General features: G+C 32.6%; 1 protein-coding gene and 1 long non-coding RNA gene across 3 annotated transcripts in view; one reads left to right on the forward strand and one right to left on the reverse strand.

The window, feature by feature from the left end:
* The window catches only part of LOC126742671 (5-demethoxyubiquinone hydroxylase, mitochondrial), a 48,716-nt gene extending 44,729 nt beyond the window's left edge, over positions 1-3,987 (reverse strand). For both annotated transcript variants that reach the window (XM_050449415.1, XM_050449414.1), the window contains exon 1: positions 3,711-3,987. In XM_050449415.1, the coding sequence (XP_050305372.1) occupies positions 3,711-3,823 (113 nt within the window). In that variant the 5' untranslated portion in view covers positions 3,824-3,987. The remainder of the gene's footprint in view (positions 1-3,710) is intronic.
* Positions 3,988-5,164: 1,177 nt separating this feature from the next.
* Positions 5,165-8,581, forward strand: LOC126742672 (uncharacterized). Its single transcript, XR_007662648.1, has 3 exons — positions 5,165-5,313; positions 5,803-5,930; positions 6,234-8,581. It is a non-coding gene; the product is annotated as an uncharacterized LOC126742672 (long non-coding RNA).
* Positions 8,582-16,595: the final 8,014 nt, after the last annotated feature.

Raw genomic sequence — 16,595 nt, forward strand, 5'->3', positions numbered from 1 at the left:
GTTGTACTTATGATGTAAGTGAAGTTAGCAAATAGGAATGCATCTCGATTATAAAAACCGTTTCTCAAAAGTACCTCTGCAAGAGGCACCTTTAAGTGATACATCCTCAAGAAAAAGCAACAAAAAGGAAACAAAATAACAAGAAAAGTAAAAAACCCTACTAATATTTCTTCGATACTTTTTTACAGTGAGAGCTTGAAAAAAATTAAAAAAAAAATACAATTTATTTATATTTATGTACACAGGGCAGGGGTAGGCAGCGACTGAATCAGGGAAGCGCAGGAGAGGAAACACATCCAATATATATGAATATAAATAATATGATACAGGCATATCTTGTTAAATGCGAAACGAAAATGTAAGTGAAGACTCGACCCAGTACAGCTACATGAATATGACACAACCTGAATGAAAAGAGACTGGAAAAAGGACCTATTGACATTATTTCAATACATATTTAATTATTAGGCATCATACTGTGAGTGCATAAGCATATTTCTTATGTATTTTCTTAGATATGGTGGGTTTCCCGACTTTAAAATTCTGTATATGAAAGAGTACATGTAATATTTGCGTCTATTTGACATTGAAAGAATAAAATGATTGTTAAGATATGGGGTAATATGACTTCTGTAGCAAATATTAAAGGAAAAACGCATACATGAATTCTGCACTTTTTGAATAGAAGATGAGACTGCCGAAGTAATTGCATCATTGTAGATTACATCACCATAATCAAACAATGATAATATTAAAGAGTTGCACAAAAAATACTTGGTTTCACCCGGTAAGTGACGCTTTAGATTATTTAAATATTTTAAGCGCATAAGCAGTGGCAATTTTTTTGTTTATGTGGGCTGAAAAAGACAAAGTATTATCAAAAATAATACCCAAATTCTTTGCTTCATTAACCACCGGTACTACTGTATTGTCTATTTTAACCACAAAGTCTTGAGAAATATGTTCTATGTTATTTCTATTGGATCTTGGAAATAAGAGACACGATTTTGAAGGGTTTAGTTTCAAATTATGAGCCTTAGAATATATATGTAAATTATTTAAGTCGGAATTAAATTGCGTTTGTGAGTGTCGTAAGGAGTTTAATGAGAACGATGTATAAATCTGAGAATCATCTGCATATTGTTATAGTTTTGAATAAGATATAAAATTTTTCATCAGCAATACTATAATGAGAATAATAAGGGTCCTAATAGAGATCCCTGAGGTACCCCAGTGGTAACAAGAATAAATTGAGATTTTGAGTATAAGGGATGAGAATCAATCTCCACGCATTGAAACCTGCTGGTCAGGTAGGATCTCAGCAAGGCAATAGAAGTATTAGACAAACCAAAGAAATTTAATTTAGCTAGCAGCATATCATGATTTAGAGTGTCAAATGCCTTACTAAAGGCTGTTACTTGTTTCTGTTCTTCATAGTGCCTGATATCATTCATAAGATTTACCAGACAAGTAGATGTACTAAAATGTTTCCTAAACCCGGATTGACACTCACATATAATTTTATAGGAATTTGAAAATGCAGTAATTTGATTATGCATGTGTCTCTCTAGAACCTTAGACAAAATTGGTAAAATACTAATAGGGCGTAGATCTTTAGCTTCTTTAGGGTTTGAAACTTTTGCAAATGGTTTAATGATAGCCTTTTTCCACAAGTCTGGAAATTGATTTTCTAAGATGCAGGAATTAGTAATATTGAGTAGTGGTTTGCTACAAAATGGAAAACAAGCAACAACATCTCTTATTGCTATTCCATCATGACCTACTGAATTAGTACCAAGTGATGCTATAATATCTTTTAAAGTGGTCTCATCCATAAGATTAAAATTTAGTGAATTGGGGAAATTGAGAGCTTTGTTATTTTGATAAAAGGAAATTTTTTCTTTGCAAGTAGTGTCATTCAATTTATTAGAAGTAGCAAAGAAGTCATTGAGTACATTTGCTTCAGATAATGCGGCAGGTATATTGTAATAATTTTTTCTTTGTATAATATTTAACTTCTTTACTGTATCCCAAAAGGGCTTTCCAGAAGTTTTAGATAAGTTGCGAAAATAAGCATTTTTCTCGTGTATCATAGCGTGTTTAGTAAAATCTTTTAAATTACAATAGTACTGGAGACAGTTACCACTTTTAGTTTTCAGATATTTTTTATGTGCTTTGTCTCTTAGTTTTATAAGTAGTTTAATGTTATCGGTTATCCATGGAGTAAAAGGCTTACTTTTATTATTTTTCTTTAATTTTATAGGTGCAAATTTGTCAATTAAATATTTGATATTTGAATTAAAAATGTTTAACTTTTCATCTATATTAGGAGAATAATAAATTTCGTCCCATGGTAAGAGGCTAGCAGCATAATCAAAGGCATCTCAATTATTAGAAATATTATTATAGTCTTGACATCTAAAATATTTGGCTTTAATTTTTTCTGTACTAAAATTTAAAATAGCATAAATAAGACAATGATCAGAAATCACAGTTGAAATTGGTATTGAGTCGCAGCTTTTAACGGAGAGCACTTTTAGATGTGATAATAACCAGTAGGTTATTATCACATCTAATAGACTACAAGAATTATTCCGCAAGCAAAATCGGGTAGGTTCTGTAATTATCTGATTTAAATCAAATCTATTTATAAGACAACTTATCCTAGTCAAATAGGTTTGAGGGTTTAAGAAAGTCCACATTAAAATCACCGGTATAAACAACTTTATCATAAAATGGCACCAAATAAAACAAATTTTCAAAAAAATCCAAAAACAAATCAACATCACTGGAAGGCGGGCGATATAGGGATACAACAAGAACACTTTGCTTTTTTAGTTAAGTTTTATACCCATAAATTTACAGGTGTGTGAGACAATATCTAAGTCTATATGTTTGTATTGCAACTGTGACTTGATATACATTCCCACGCTAATAAGGATATTCAAATTGTGGGCAGATCAGAGGACATTAGATTTAGGAGGCAATTATACATATCTTTTAGGGCAAATAAATTTTCATGTTCCTTAAATACATTCAAGAAGTTATGGCATATTTTCTTTCCTTAGGGCATGATCAAATATTGTACAATAAGGTCCCAAATCTTCTCTGTGCAAAAAATTCAACAATATATCTAACTATTATGGTGTAAACGACAGTACACTAGTTCATATTTTGGACTGCTTAAATGATATAATGGGTGAAATTCCAAATAATTTTATTAAATTGATGTTTCCACAGATGAAATTGCTTAGTGACTGTCAATGAAATTATTAATATATCTTTAATAGAAGCTTAAAAGACTATTTTAAAGATTTTTTGTTTTGAAGAATGTTCTTGCAAAACCAATCAAGGCACAGTGCGACCTCAATAAATGTTTAAATTTTAAAGCTCATATAAAATATACTAGCAGATGACATTGTCATATATAATCCAAAATTGCAATTTCTATTTTATATAGTATAAAAAGTATAATTGAGTCAGTACATATTATAATATTGCAGATTTATTATTGTAGTCCAACTCAAAACCAATCTTACACATATTAATTTTCTCAATAAGCCAAAATAAGACTAATTTTACAATAAAAACAAGATATATGCTAATTTGGTATTGACAGAATAAACCATTTGAATTTGAGTTCAGTTGTGCTATGTTATATGCAGAGCACTCAGCAGTTACCTGTGAAGAGTAAATCAATAGATACAAACCCTAGTTCTCCAGCATGGTCCACCCTAATTATTTCCTCTAATACTGCTTTGCTAGTATAGTGCCTTTTTAGCTGAATGTTTATTAATCGGGTTGTCAGTTGATTAGAGATCATATCTATATGTCTAACAAGATGTAACAAATATTTCAAACTTTAGTATTAAAATTCGTAATGATTTGTTTAGAGTTAAGATTCACTTAATATCAACTAATCCTCATTTAATTTAATGAAAAATATTCAAATTTCAAAGATCATAAGCAGTTGCCAAACAAAAATCAGCTGATAAGGCGATGCCGATTGCCATTTGCACAGCCGAGTTTACTCAAGCCGCGAAATGATAACATCGGCAACATGGCTTTAAGATCCGTTTTTATAGAAATTGTTGGTTGATCCATATGAGTGGCCGACCAATATTTACTGCTAAAAGTATATTTACAAAATTGTATGGAGGAAAATTGGAAATATACTCTGTATATGACAGCAGCTATATTTTTGTGTTTTGTGAGGGCAACAGTCTTACCCCTTACGTCTTGGATGCGGATGGAAGGGCTGCTGGGCTATAATAAAAAAATTTAAGAGTTTTCTGAGATTTGTAATGGCTGTATTTGTATCAGGCATATATTTCCATTTTGTCACAAAATAGAAAGTTTATATTTGTACACTTTTTTAAAAGACCAGTCAGCTACGACCAATCCCTAGTTCTAATTCTAGTTAACTGCGAAAGCAAAAAATCCTGTTACGTTAATAATACAGGTTTTTCCAGCTGTATTATCATCTGCGGGGGTTACGCAACCTTTCGGGCGCGTCTCTGGATGGCGCCCCGTTTAACGATTATAATTGAAGCCAACAGTCTAAAACCCGTTTGAGCTGTTTGAAGGTTATCGTCGCAGACCAACAATACACCGTAGACCGCTCATGGCGCAACGACCCAGCGCCGTAGCTACAATGGTTCCACGGGTTCGGTGGAACCAGGCCCGCCACTCTCAAGGGCCCGTAGCCAGCTAATAAACATAATAATAAATAAACAAAGGATGTAAATTTAAACTAAAACTCAATAATATATTGTGAACTTATATTATCTAACAAACCACATAAAAATCGAAGACTCAGCTAAAATTCTTACATCGATGTGCCTATCCGCAGCCGAAGCAAATCTTTTCTAGCCTTTAGCCTTTAGCCTTTACTATTCTTCTCTGTTTACTGTGCGACGATCTAATGGTCCCGATGCAGACCATACATACATAATTATAATAATTATTATTATCCGATAACAGTGTACCGGGCCCGGAAAAACCCATCAGAGTTGTTATGTAATGTGAGACAGATTATTTTATTTTTTGGTTTTGGTGTATCGGTAGGGCAGGGCAGGGCGGCAATTTGTATTTTATTCCTACTTTTATTAACAGTCTATAAAATGAGTTCCAATTTTAAACATTTATCTGGTGCAAGTAAAAGGAAAAAGAAAGCCGAGCTTGAAGAGAAAACTCGAAAACATCCAAAAATTTACAAATTTTTAAATTCAAGCAGTTCCTCTTTAACTAATTTTGTTCCTGGTGAGATTGCTACACCCTCTACGTCTACGATTGTGAGTCAATCTCCTAGTGGTAAGTATTTTACAAATTCTCAATATCTCACTTCTTAGGTCTCGAAACATAATTATTTATATTAGGCCGGCCAAATATTACAAGTGTTCTTAGAAACTCTCTATCTTTCATTGACCTAATGCCGTCTGGCTAGAACAGTTTACAAACAAAATTATTGAAGTATCATACTATCAAAAGTCTCTCATCAGCACAACGATTCATTCCTTAGAGTAAGCCATAATTTTTAAAGTATCAAACGGGCCTCTCAAAACAACTATTATAGGGTTTCTATAATAAATTAATCTGACGACTTAGCCTTTCCTGACATTAAGTATGTTATTTTACTTTTTTTTACGTATTTTTTACATATGTACATACATACATATTAATTTAATATTAAAAATAAGAAGGAATTTTGGTAAAAGAAATTAAAATCAATAGTTATGCGTATTATGAATGTTATGTGGTATAACAATCATAACATAATCGTTTATTTTAATTTTTTTTTAGGTGAAAATATTCCTGAACCTGAAATTGAACTTAAGGCAAATACCGAAATTTCCGACCTAACTGAATGCTCAACTAATAAAGATGAACTCGAATCAGAGATACTTATCACTGATGAACCAGATATTAATGTAAGTAGGTGCATAGTCTGACAAATGGATCTGTAACACTAACAATTATGTAAAACTAACGTCCCGTAGGTTTTACATAAAATATTTCTGTTTTTATTAAAATCGCATTTTATGATCAGATTATAAAAAACCTATATTAAAATTAGATCACGAATAAATTATAATTATTTTTTTTTGGTAATTTGTATTCAATTTTTTTATTCGTTCGCTGTTCCATATCCATTTGTTCCGTTCCACATCTCTTTATTCTAGAATAGTTTTAGCGTTAGAGCTAAAACTTGGAATAAAAAATAATATTTATAGGTAAATTTTCCTACGGACAAAGCTAATTTTGGCGAAGCTTTATCAATCCAAGAGAAAAGATTTATTATTGATAACGAGCCTTGTCGTGCCACGAGGACCATTTCCCAAAGATGCAAACAATAGAAGTTTTTCCTCATTTTATTATTCAGAAATATCTAAATCTGGCATTAAAACAGAAAGATGGTGGCTATGTTATTCACTGAAACTAAATAAATGTTACTGTCAACCATGTTGGTTATTCTGTAAATTACAAAAACCCTTGATTTGATTGATTTATGGTTTTAGTGACTGGAATCACTTAAACCGTATCATAGAGAGACACGAAGTCAATGATGAGCATAATAATTGTTGTGTCATTTTTGATAAATGGAAAAATAATAAAACAATAGACAAAGCCCAAGAAGATTTGTTTCGTCAGGAGATTAATAAATGGAGGCAAATACTAGAGCAAATTATTGATGTAACTCTTACTTTAGCGACAACAAATATGCCATTTCGAGGTACAAATGAAAACTTAAATTCAAGCAATCCAGGAGTGTTTTTGTCCATTATAAAGTTACTTTCTAACTATGATCAAGTTTTAAAAAATTTATTAGAGAATCATTCGAAAATGTCAACTACTTATTTAAGTCCGCAAATACAAAATGAAATAATAAATATATTAGGAAAAGCTGTTAAAAATGAAATAAAAAAATCTATAGAGTCGGCTCCTTTTTTTTTTCAATAATTATAGATACTACCCAGGATATATCTAAAATTGATCAGCTTAGTCTTATTTTTCGATATGTTTCTGTTGAATATGATAAAAATAAGAAGTTAGTAGATATTGTTATTAAAGAGTCATTTATGGGATTTATTCCAATTAAAAATCAGACATCGGAAAATCTTACCAATGAAATTATAAATGCAATTAATGAAATTAGCAACTTAAAGAAATTGCGTGGTCAAGGTTACGATGGTGCCGCAAATATGAGCGGTATGTATAATGGGGTTCAATCTAGAATTTTAAAAGTGACGAAAAATGCTCCTTTTGTACACTGTGCTGCGCATAATCTTAATGTTGTATTCTTTCTGTTGGTCTTCACGAAATGATGCTATAAAAGCCTTAAGATTTAGGTATCTTGATGCTCTTAAGGCCTTGTCAAAAATTATTTTAACATCAAATAATAAAACTGAAATTGACGACTCTAAAGGATATAAAATTACATTGCAAAACTTTGAAACAGTATTTCTAATTATTTTGCAATCTAGAATTTTAAATAGCATAGACGCAGCATCAAAACTTTTACAAAATGAGCAGCAAGATATAGAAAAATCGAGTAAACTCCTAAAAACGTTACAAATGACATATCTAATCTTCGAAATGAGTTTCTAAATGTAAAAGAAGAAGCTCCAGCCACGGCGAGTAAATGGGGTATAAGTCCAGAGTTTGGCCAAAAACGAATTTCTAAACGTAGACGTTTTTTTGATGAATCTGCAAATGACTTTGTTTTTCAAACTGCGGAAGATAACTTTAGAGTTGAAGTTTTTTATAAAACGCTAGACATTATTATTAGTCAGTTACAATGTAGAACAGTTAGTTTACAACAAATATCTACTAACTTCAATATTTTGGATACAGAAGTTCTATTAAATTCTAGTGACACAGTAATATACCAAATGGCTGAAAATATTCGCGAAATATATCAAGATGATATATCAGATATACTTTCTAATCAATTATTAGCATTTCGAACATGTTTTTCTGAAGAACTTAAAAATATTAGGTCAGTTAAAGATTTGCTTAAATTTATCATTGTTGACAATTATTCGTCTAGTAGTAGCTTTACTGAAATAATAACATTATGCTTCCTATATCTGACAATTCCTGTAACGGTTGCATCGGCAGAACGATCGTTCTCAAAATTAAAATTAATCAAAACATATTTAAGGAATTCGATGAATCAAAATCGATTATCTTCTTTGGCAATGCTGTCCATTGAAAATAAAGTTACTCGCTCTATAGATTTAAAGGAAATTATTAAATCATTTGCGACTGCTAAATCTCGAAAAGTAACTTTTTAATGGGTGTATTTCTTCTATATTAACTTTGTATTTGTATCCTTTTGTAAATGTTTTTTATAAATATGTACATATGTTTTTAATATTTTTATATTTTTCCGTAACTACTGTTATTAGTATTTTTGTCTTAATATTAATTTCATAAAAGTTTAGTTAACATGTAATAGCCTTTTAATTTTTTCTTTCCTTAAGCCGTCGATTTAGGGAGAGATGAAGGTTAGTATCTCTTTAGAGGCCCGCGGATATAGTCACGAACCTAGGCCCGTTATGTTGTTGCTACGGCGCTGCAACGACCCGAGCAGTCCTGCAAGGAAAACCGTGAGGTAGAAAGCCTATGATAAGGCTTTATACCTCCTACCTATAAGGCTGATGAGATGTGGCACAAAGTAATAAAAATGGCCATAATAGCCAGAAGCACAAATCTTGGACGAGCAGGCCAACTCTCTAAAGGACTGACTCCAGAGCAGAATACTTATCCCGCTTCTATTAACTCCTAATAACGGAGGTCAACAAACTCCTAAAACCACGCAAAGTGGTGGATCCCGTCAGGGAACCGAAAGTACCTTAGGCTAGATGTACAAACTAATATCAAGCCTGTGGAAAGTACCCCTAAAAACCTTTCTCATGAACAAGGATTGTGAGTCAGTGAGGAAAGCGAAGTATTCGCTTTACCTCAACTTTAGTAGCACAAATCTGAGGCTCTTGGATAAGCCCCAAGAGAAAGAAACTTCGGTGGAGACGAGGGTACACACGCCGGAAACTTTGGCCCAATGGTAAAAACAGACATGCTCTCATGTAGGCCTATTTATTAAGGTTATTACAAATTAACTCACATCACTCCAAGGCAGTCACGGCCTTAAGTAAGTACATGGCCGACAATGATATTCAGATAGCCCCAATCCAGGAACCGTATATTTACAGGGGCCAGATAAGAACACTAGGGCACCTTAAAGGAAGACTTATGGCAGACCAATAAGATAGACCCAATCCAAGAAGCTGCATGTTCATAAGAAAAGATGTATAGACCACGTCGCTGTGTATGTTTTGTGAGAGGGACACGGCGGCAGTTCAATTGCAAATTCAGACAGCGGAGAATGGCTACGATACAACAATGGTATCATCATATTTCCCGTACCACCGACAAGAGCAATCATCTCCCACGACAGTTCGGAGGCTGGTAGACTAGCAAATATTAAAAAAATCTATTAATTGAATGCGATGCCAACTCACATTACACTATTTGGTGTAGTACTGAAAAAAGAATCGAGGTGAATTACTATTAGATTACTTAATATACTTAATGTGAGGGACGAGCCAACATTCGTCAACGTACTCGGCAGCGAAATATTGTGACAAAGTGAACATAAGATCACAGGAACATAAGATTCGAACAACAATCTTCGGACACAGTTCCGAGGATTCACAGGAAAACGAACTGAAGTCTATAAAGATACACCAGGATGCAACCTGGACAACTGTCCAGCGGAGGCTAACAACAACCTGGAGATCGATGTGCTGACAGAGTCAATTATAGAAGCTATCGTAGATGAATTTGAGAAAGCATGTCCCCTAAGCAAACCATGTCAGGCAGGGAACACCTCCTTGTCTAACCAAGAGCTGAGTATTCTGGGAACAACTGCTGCAACATATCCGACAGCAGAGAGCAAGGAAGTTTTAGTGAGTAAATGGGAACGGAGTCCCACACTACCGAGGGTTCAAGAACTACGGGTTTTGCATGTTATCTTACTTTCATTTTTTTGTCGGAGAGTAATTGAACTGACTTACTCTTTATTTTTCTTAAATACAATTTTTTGAAGAATTTACACCCTTTTAGCACTTTTAGCAACATAGGAAAGCAAGAGAGTTTTCTACTTAGATTAAATTTTCCGTTTCGTTTCGTTTCCGTTTGCGGCAATTTTTTTAGTACTGTAGGTTTCCTACAGGCTTCTTTAGTTGTTGACAAAAAGATTCCAAGTTTCATGGTTTTCTAAAGACAAAAATAGACGTTAATAATAAAAATATAATAATAATATTTAGTAAAACTAACGTACGTATAAGATATTTTAAATGTAGCTATAAAGGCACAAATTTGCTAAGAGTGTAGTTCCACTGTCATGTAATTTTTATAAATACATTTACTTTTCCATAATTTCATTATACTAGACTTAATTAAATGAATTTAAAATCCACAATTTCGAAATTATTTTTTTAGAAGTAAATTCAACTTGCTTTAGTTTAGTTTTAAACTTGTTTGACTTTGGACTTCTGTTTACGTCCGACAAATTAGTATGTTTTAAATATAAATTAATAGACTTAAATCTATACCTAGATCTACGTATCATCTTTGCTTTTAGAAGTAAATATCAATAATAGTTTAACATCATATTCTACAACTATACAGGGTGGTCTTCCGGGAACTGCATTGATGGATTTTAGGAAAACTATTAATATGAAAATATTGAAAATTTAACAATGTTTTGGTAGTTTTGGTACGTCCGGTAATAGCGAAAGTTGTCCATTGCTCGTTCAACTTTGTCGAATTAAATAGAATGCTATTTATTACAACCCTTTAATAATTCCAACAGGGCTTTAGAACAATGTCAAGTGAACTATTATTATACATAGATCTATTGTACAAAAAACTTTTAAACAAATATTTTTACAACCCTTTTAATTTACTAGATGCTAAAAATTTTAACATAAAAAGGAAATATATTAAAAATTTGTATGAGCCTAAATGGATATAATTTTTTAAATAAATGAATACGCCTTTCTGACAATAAGTCTTGCTCGGATGTCATTATAAAAAAAGATCTTTATTCTTTCGTACAAACATTGCAGCTTAAAAAATATATAAACCAATGACAGTTATAATTTTTTGGTAATAAATATATGTTTACAGTTTTTTCTATTTATTTCACTTTATACATTGTCCATAGATACTATTAAAATCTTGTCCATGCAAGAATATAGTTAAGTCGAAGTTTTAATTATGCATTAGATTAGATTAGAGTAAAATAAGGCTGAATTACCCTGCGACCTATAAGATCTATTGTGTGCATCTTTTGTCTGCATTCACTAGTCTGTTCTAGTTTCCTACGGTGTTCTCGAAGGTGACAATGCCCCGTTAGAAAACCTGTAAGAATACGTAGTTTAGTTTTAGTTAAACTTACTAGAGCTTTAGATCTTTTTAGGCTAATGGTTTCATGGAACATTTTGGGTTGCCTCAACCCCGGAAGATCATCTCAGAGGTGGTCTCTGAGTTGTTTCTCCATTTTTGAAAGCTCATATAGGTAAATACTCTTAGTGCCTATGCCGCAGAAAGATTCCGATCTCAGAAACTGAGAGCCGGAACCCTTTTTTGCCAAAATGTTGGCTTTCTTGTAACCTTGCACGCCTGTGTGATCAAGTACCTAAAATATTGTGACTTTATTTTTCTTTTCTAGTTCAATGAGTTTCCCTAAACAGTCTCTTACCATTTTAGAACATGTGAAATGTCAGCTCAGTGCTGCTATGGCCGCTTGACTATCGGTGAAGATTGCGATGTCCTGTTTGAGATAGTGTCTGTCCAGGATGAATTGAGCCCATCTTTTTATAATGTGTATTTCCGCTTGAAAGACGCTAGTGTATTTACCCAGCGACGTAGTGTAAGGGCCGAATACTCCAGCTTCTGTTCCTTCGATTTTAGAACCATATGTGTACCAGTTGATGGTGTTCGATTTAAGTAAATGGGTGGCTATTCCATTTTTCCAGACACTTTTGCTATTAATTTTTGAATAGAAATTTCTCACAAACTGATACTTCCTTGTTATATCATGCTTGGGAAGATCAGAGGAATAGATCTTGTTTCAGATGTCCAGGCTCTCTGATCAGTACTCTGGCTTTTCGTTCTATCCCTGGTTAGTCTAAACATGTCCCTTTAGCAGCGCCCTCTATCTCCAGATGAAGAGGTTCTAGGTCAACTATAAGCTCCGGTGCTGCTATTGGGCATGTTTTCAAAGCTCCTGTAATGCATACGCATGCGAGTCTTTGCACTTTATCAAGTTTACGCCTTTCAGTGCTTAACTTCATTGAGTCTTGCCACACCACTGCCCCGTAGTTAATTATGGGTTTTACCATCATGGTGTACATTCAGCGCAGTATTTTTGGAGAACATTCCCAGTTTTTTCCCGCTACATTTCTACAGATCATAAAGGCTTTATTTATTGTGATTTCTAGATGTTTATTCCAGTTAAGTTTGCTATCCAGTGTCACTCCCAGATATTTTCATTTGATGCATATACTAGTTGTCCGCACAGGTAGATATCCCTGGTGGGTTGCATTTTCCTTTTACGAGTGAATGGTACAATGGTAGTTTTTGCCGAATTCATGCTCAGCCCTACTGATGTACACCATTCTTCAGTAATCCTTAGGCTTCTTTGTATGAGGTCTCACAATATGCCCTCGTACTTGCCTTTGACGATAATGTCATCAGCATATCCTATGCAGGTCATTTCATGGTTTGTCAATATTTGAAGAATTTCATCGACTACTAGACTCCATAGTAGGGATGAGGTTACCCCCCATTGGGACGCCACCTTGTATCCCGACGCTAAGCTCGTTCTTCCTACTCTGCCTAGGTGAGGCAGAATTTTCCGCTTTGTAGGAGAGCAGGGAAAATTCCGTCCACTTTCGGTGATTTGTACAGTTGAAAGGTGTTTATTGCGCACTCTTTTATTGTGACCGTTTCTATAGGTTTGCACCCTGGAAAGTGTATTTGAAGTAGATGGATGGCCTGCTCCTCTTCTGCCTTCGTGTAGGTACCTGGCTTTTTGAGAGACATACCTAATAATGTATGTGCCTCCCTTAGCCATTGTTTTGTGCAATCTAGCAGCAGTTGGAGTGTCAGCAATTTCCTCACAAAATGTTTTAAAGTGCTGTCTTTTGGTTTTCCTTATTTCTTTGTTATATAGAGTAAGCACTTCGGTATATACCTGCCAGTTGCCGTCTCTTTTCGCTGTATTGAAAAGTTGACGCACTTTCGATTTTAGTTCTGTCAGGTGTGTGTTCCACCATAGTGCGTCTGTGGCCTTTTACTAGTCACTGGGATTATGCATAGTGGGCATAATAATTAATGCCGCCTCTGAAATATGTTCCGAAATTAGATATAACAATATCGCGATACGCTACCTTCTGAAAATCTACATGAAACTTCTAGTCTATCTAGTCTTACATATTATCATCTACATCTCCTGCATAAACTCCAAAATATGAAATATTGATTAATAGATATATAGATATATATATAGGTTATAGTTTTCATATTGTATCTACTAAGTTGTTCAATATTTTCTGTTTCCAAAAACAATATTTTATATGTGGTTCATGCATGATGATGCTCCACCGCATTTCCCTTCGGAATTATTTGCATCAACAATATCCAAAATATACATCTGTTGGAAAAGGAAATGACGCTCCTGTAAGCTGGCCACCTCGCTCACCACACTTGACTCCATTAGATTATTTTTTTGGGGCGATGTTTATAAACGATGGTATACTCTAGAGCAAAAGATCAAATACAGAAGAAGAATTATGCGCAAGGATTCAAAATGCAGCCAATATACTGAAGAACGATGAGGAGTTGATGTAAAGAGTACTTTTTAACTTTTTACGCCGCGCCGTGTTAATATGTGTATTCATGTTGACGGAGATCATTTGGAACAAGTGTTAAAAACTTATAATAATTAAAATTACTTTAAATGAATTATTGTTTCTCACTAAATTAAAAGAAATATTCTTGCAAACTACGTTAAAACTAACAACACAAAAAATTTTATTCCAATTTTTTATTATTCCGGTGCGGCATCAAAGACTAAAGCATGAAATATCTTGGTAACGGTTAATTTTTTCGGGTTCTAACAAAAGTGCCTTTTTTACTCAAAATCGTTAGGGAAATTGTTTCCTTTACAAAAAAAATAAAACCACACTTGCAAAAAAGTTATGGCCATTTTACAGTGCAGTATGGAGCGCTCTCTATCGGCCACAGTAAAAAGATGCCTATTTTCGGGTTTCTCATACCAAAAATCCCTAGGTTCAAAGTAATATGTCGCAAAATGTAAAAAAAATTAAGTAAAATCGATTTTTATTTTTTTAAATTTAACACACTAAGAAACGAAGCAACTTTGCACCAAGGTAAGTTGCTTTAAATCGGCTTATTTTGAACTCAGAAATATATCCTACGATTTTGTACAGACCTCTTAGAGACACCCTGCATATGCATCCACTAAACTAAATTTGTTAAAAAAATAATAAATAAAGTACAGTAAAAGAAAATATTGTAAAAAATAACATAATAAAATGTAATATAGTTTTTCATATTAACCAAATATCCTTAACATTGGTAAAATAACAGTACCCCATGTTATTGTAATAGAATATGAAGGAAAGATAAAAGTTCAATGATCAAGATTGTAAATAAGTATTCAGAATATATTGGTTTGTTTTTGAATAAAATCCCTAAAACCGAGCTCTGATTCCACGCAGCACACTATTATATTGCCACCCTTTAAAAAAATAGAATTCTGAGCTTTAAAATATATGACGATCCTGCCACGAATGCAACATATTCGTTATGGCTTATTGGAAAATATAATCAAAAAAAAAATTTGATATTACACTGACGTTTTCAAATTCCTTATGTAAGAAATCTTTCAGAATAAGTGGCTGATACACCTATTGAATTTTTTACTGTAGCTTTTAAATGTCAAAATACTACCTAAAGAACTAGTTAGAGGAGTTCCCTAAATAAAATTTTCTGTCTGTGAAGGATTTGAAGGATTTTATATTGGACCAGGAGATAAAAACAGGAATTATAGAACGTAAAAAACCTTAGAACATTGAAAGGCCTTTCAATGTTCTAAGTAAAAAACAGATTAAAAATAAAAGGGCTCTTGCCGACAACATGCCGATATATAAAGGCGTACCAATTAAATTTTCAAGATTTAAAAATGTTGGATAAGCAAGCAGTTTATAAAGAAGAATAATTTCAAAAATGATCAACATTAGAAAACATAATAAAATCATTAATACAAAACAGGAACTAGAACATTTAAGTAAGTCGTATTTCAACCTCATTTAAATCATAAAACCAAATGGCTAAAATGTAATTCTGAGATATCCCCTGTAGTCTAAAAAAAATCCGTATTTTACTTATTAATTGTGTTATCAGAATTAATAAGTAATATATGTTGCGTTATCTAAGGAATTTCGTACCGCTCGACAACAAAGATTGAAAACAGTAAAATGTTACTGTAATTAAATCACTTATTAGCACGACTTATGTTTAAGAACCAGAAAGACCATTGCTTCGAATATAATTTTTCTTAACGATTTCCTAGATTTTTGTATGTTTGTAATTGTAATGCTTCTCGACAACAGGTTTTTACTATTTATGCAAGAAAAAAGTTTTTTTAAGCGTGTAAACTCCTCTATGTTTTTGTTTATTATAAATTGGTTTAAACTTTCATGCGAATCTTTATTCAATATTTTTCAAAAGTGTTAATTATAACTGTTGATGTTTTACCAATGTTTTAAAAATCTTGTTATTTTTTTAAAATATAAAAGATATTTTATTTAAAACTAAAATAAATTTTATTTTGATTATTTTAAATATTAAAAAAAAACAAACTAATCAATGATTTTATAATTTTAATCAGCAATATTTATATCCATCATACGGCCTTGAGGATGAGTTTTATTTGATCCTACATTCAATTGACTTAAGAGAATAAACAGTTTTGGGTCGCAAAAAACAACAAATTTATAATGAGTTTCTTTTTGGTTTATTGGGTATAACGTCACTTATAGCAAAAATCAATTTAGAAAATACTTTCTCACACGCTCAAAAATTTAAAGAAGAAAAGAATAGACCTATTTACGTTATTATTTATTTAAAAGAAATATGAACTTAAATCTTTAATGATACCTTTCGTTATACTTAATTTAATTAAGTTTAATAATTTTTAAATACAAGAATGTACTTGAGGTATAATAGATTTTTTTATATACCTAGGAGCTAAGGTTCATTCTATTAATCTCTGAGCTCGTTTCTTCTTTTCAATATCCTACGTAACTTTGTTATGAATATTAAAATTGAAAACGATAAAAACAACGAGAAGACTTACTTTTTTAATAATAATAGCTTTGTTCGCGGTGACAGTTCTGAACGCGTCCCGGATTAGTGAAGAACTCCTCATCCTTTAATGATATGCGCATCCGTGACTCATAACCGATTCGGAATCTATTTTAACCACGAACGATACA

The sequence above is a fragment of the Anthonomus grandis genome, chromosome 12 (genome assembly GCF_022605725.1).
Source record: "Anthonomus grandis grandis chromosome 12, icAntGran1.3, whole genome shotgun sequence".
NCBI classification, from domain to species: domain Eukaryota; kingdom Metazoa; phylum Arthropoda; class Insecta; order Coleoptera; family Curculionidae; genus Anthonomus; species Anthonomus grandis.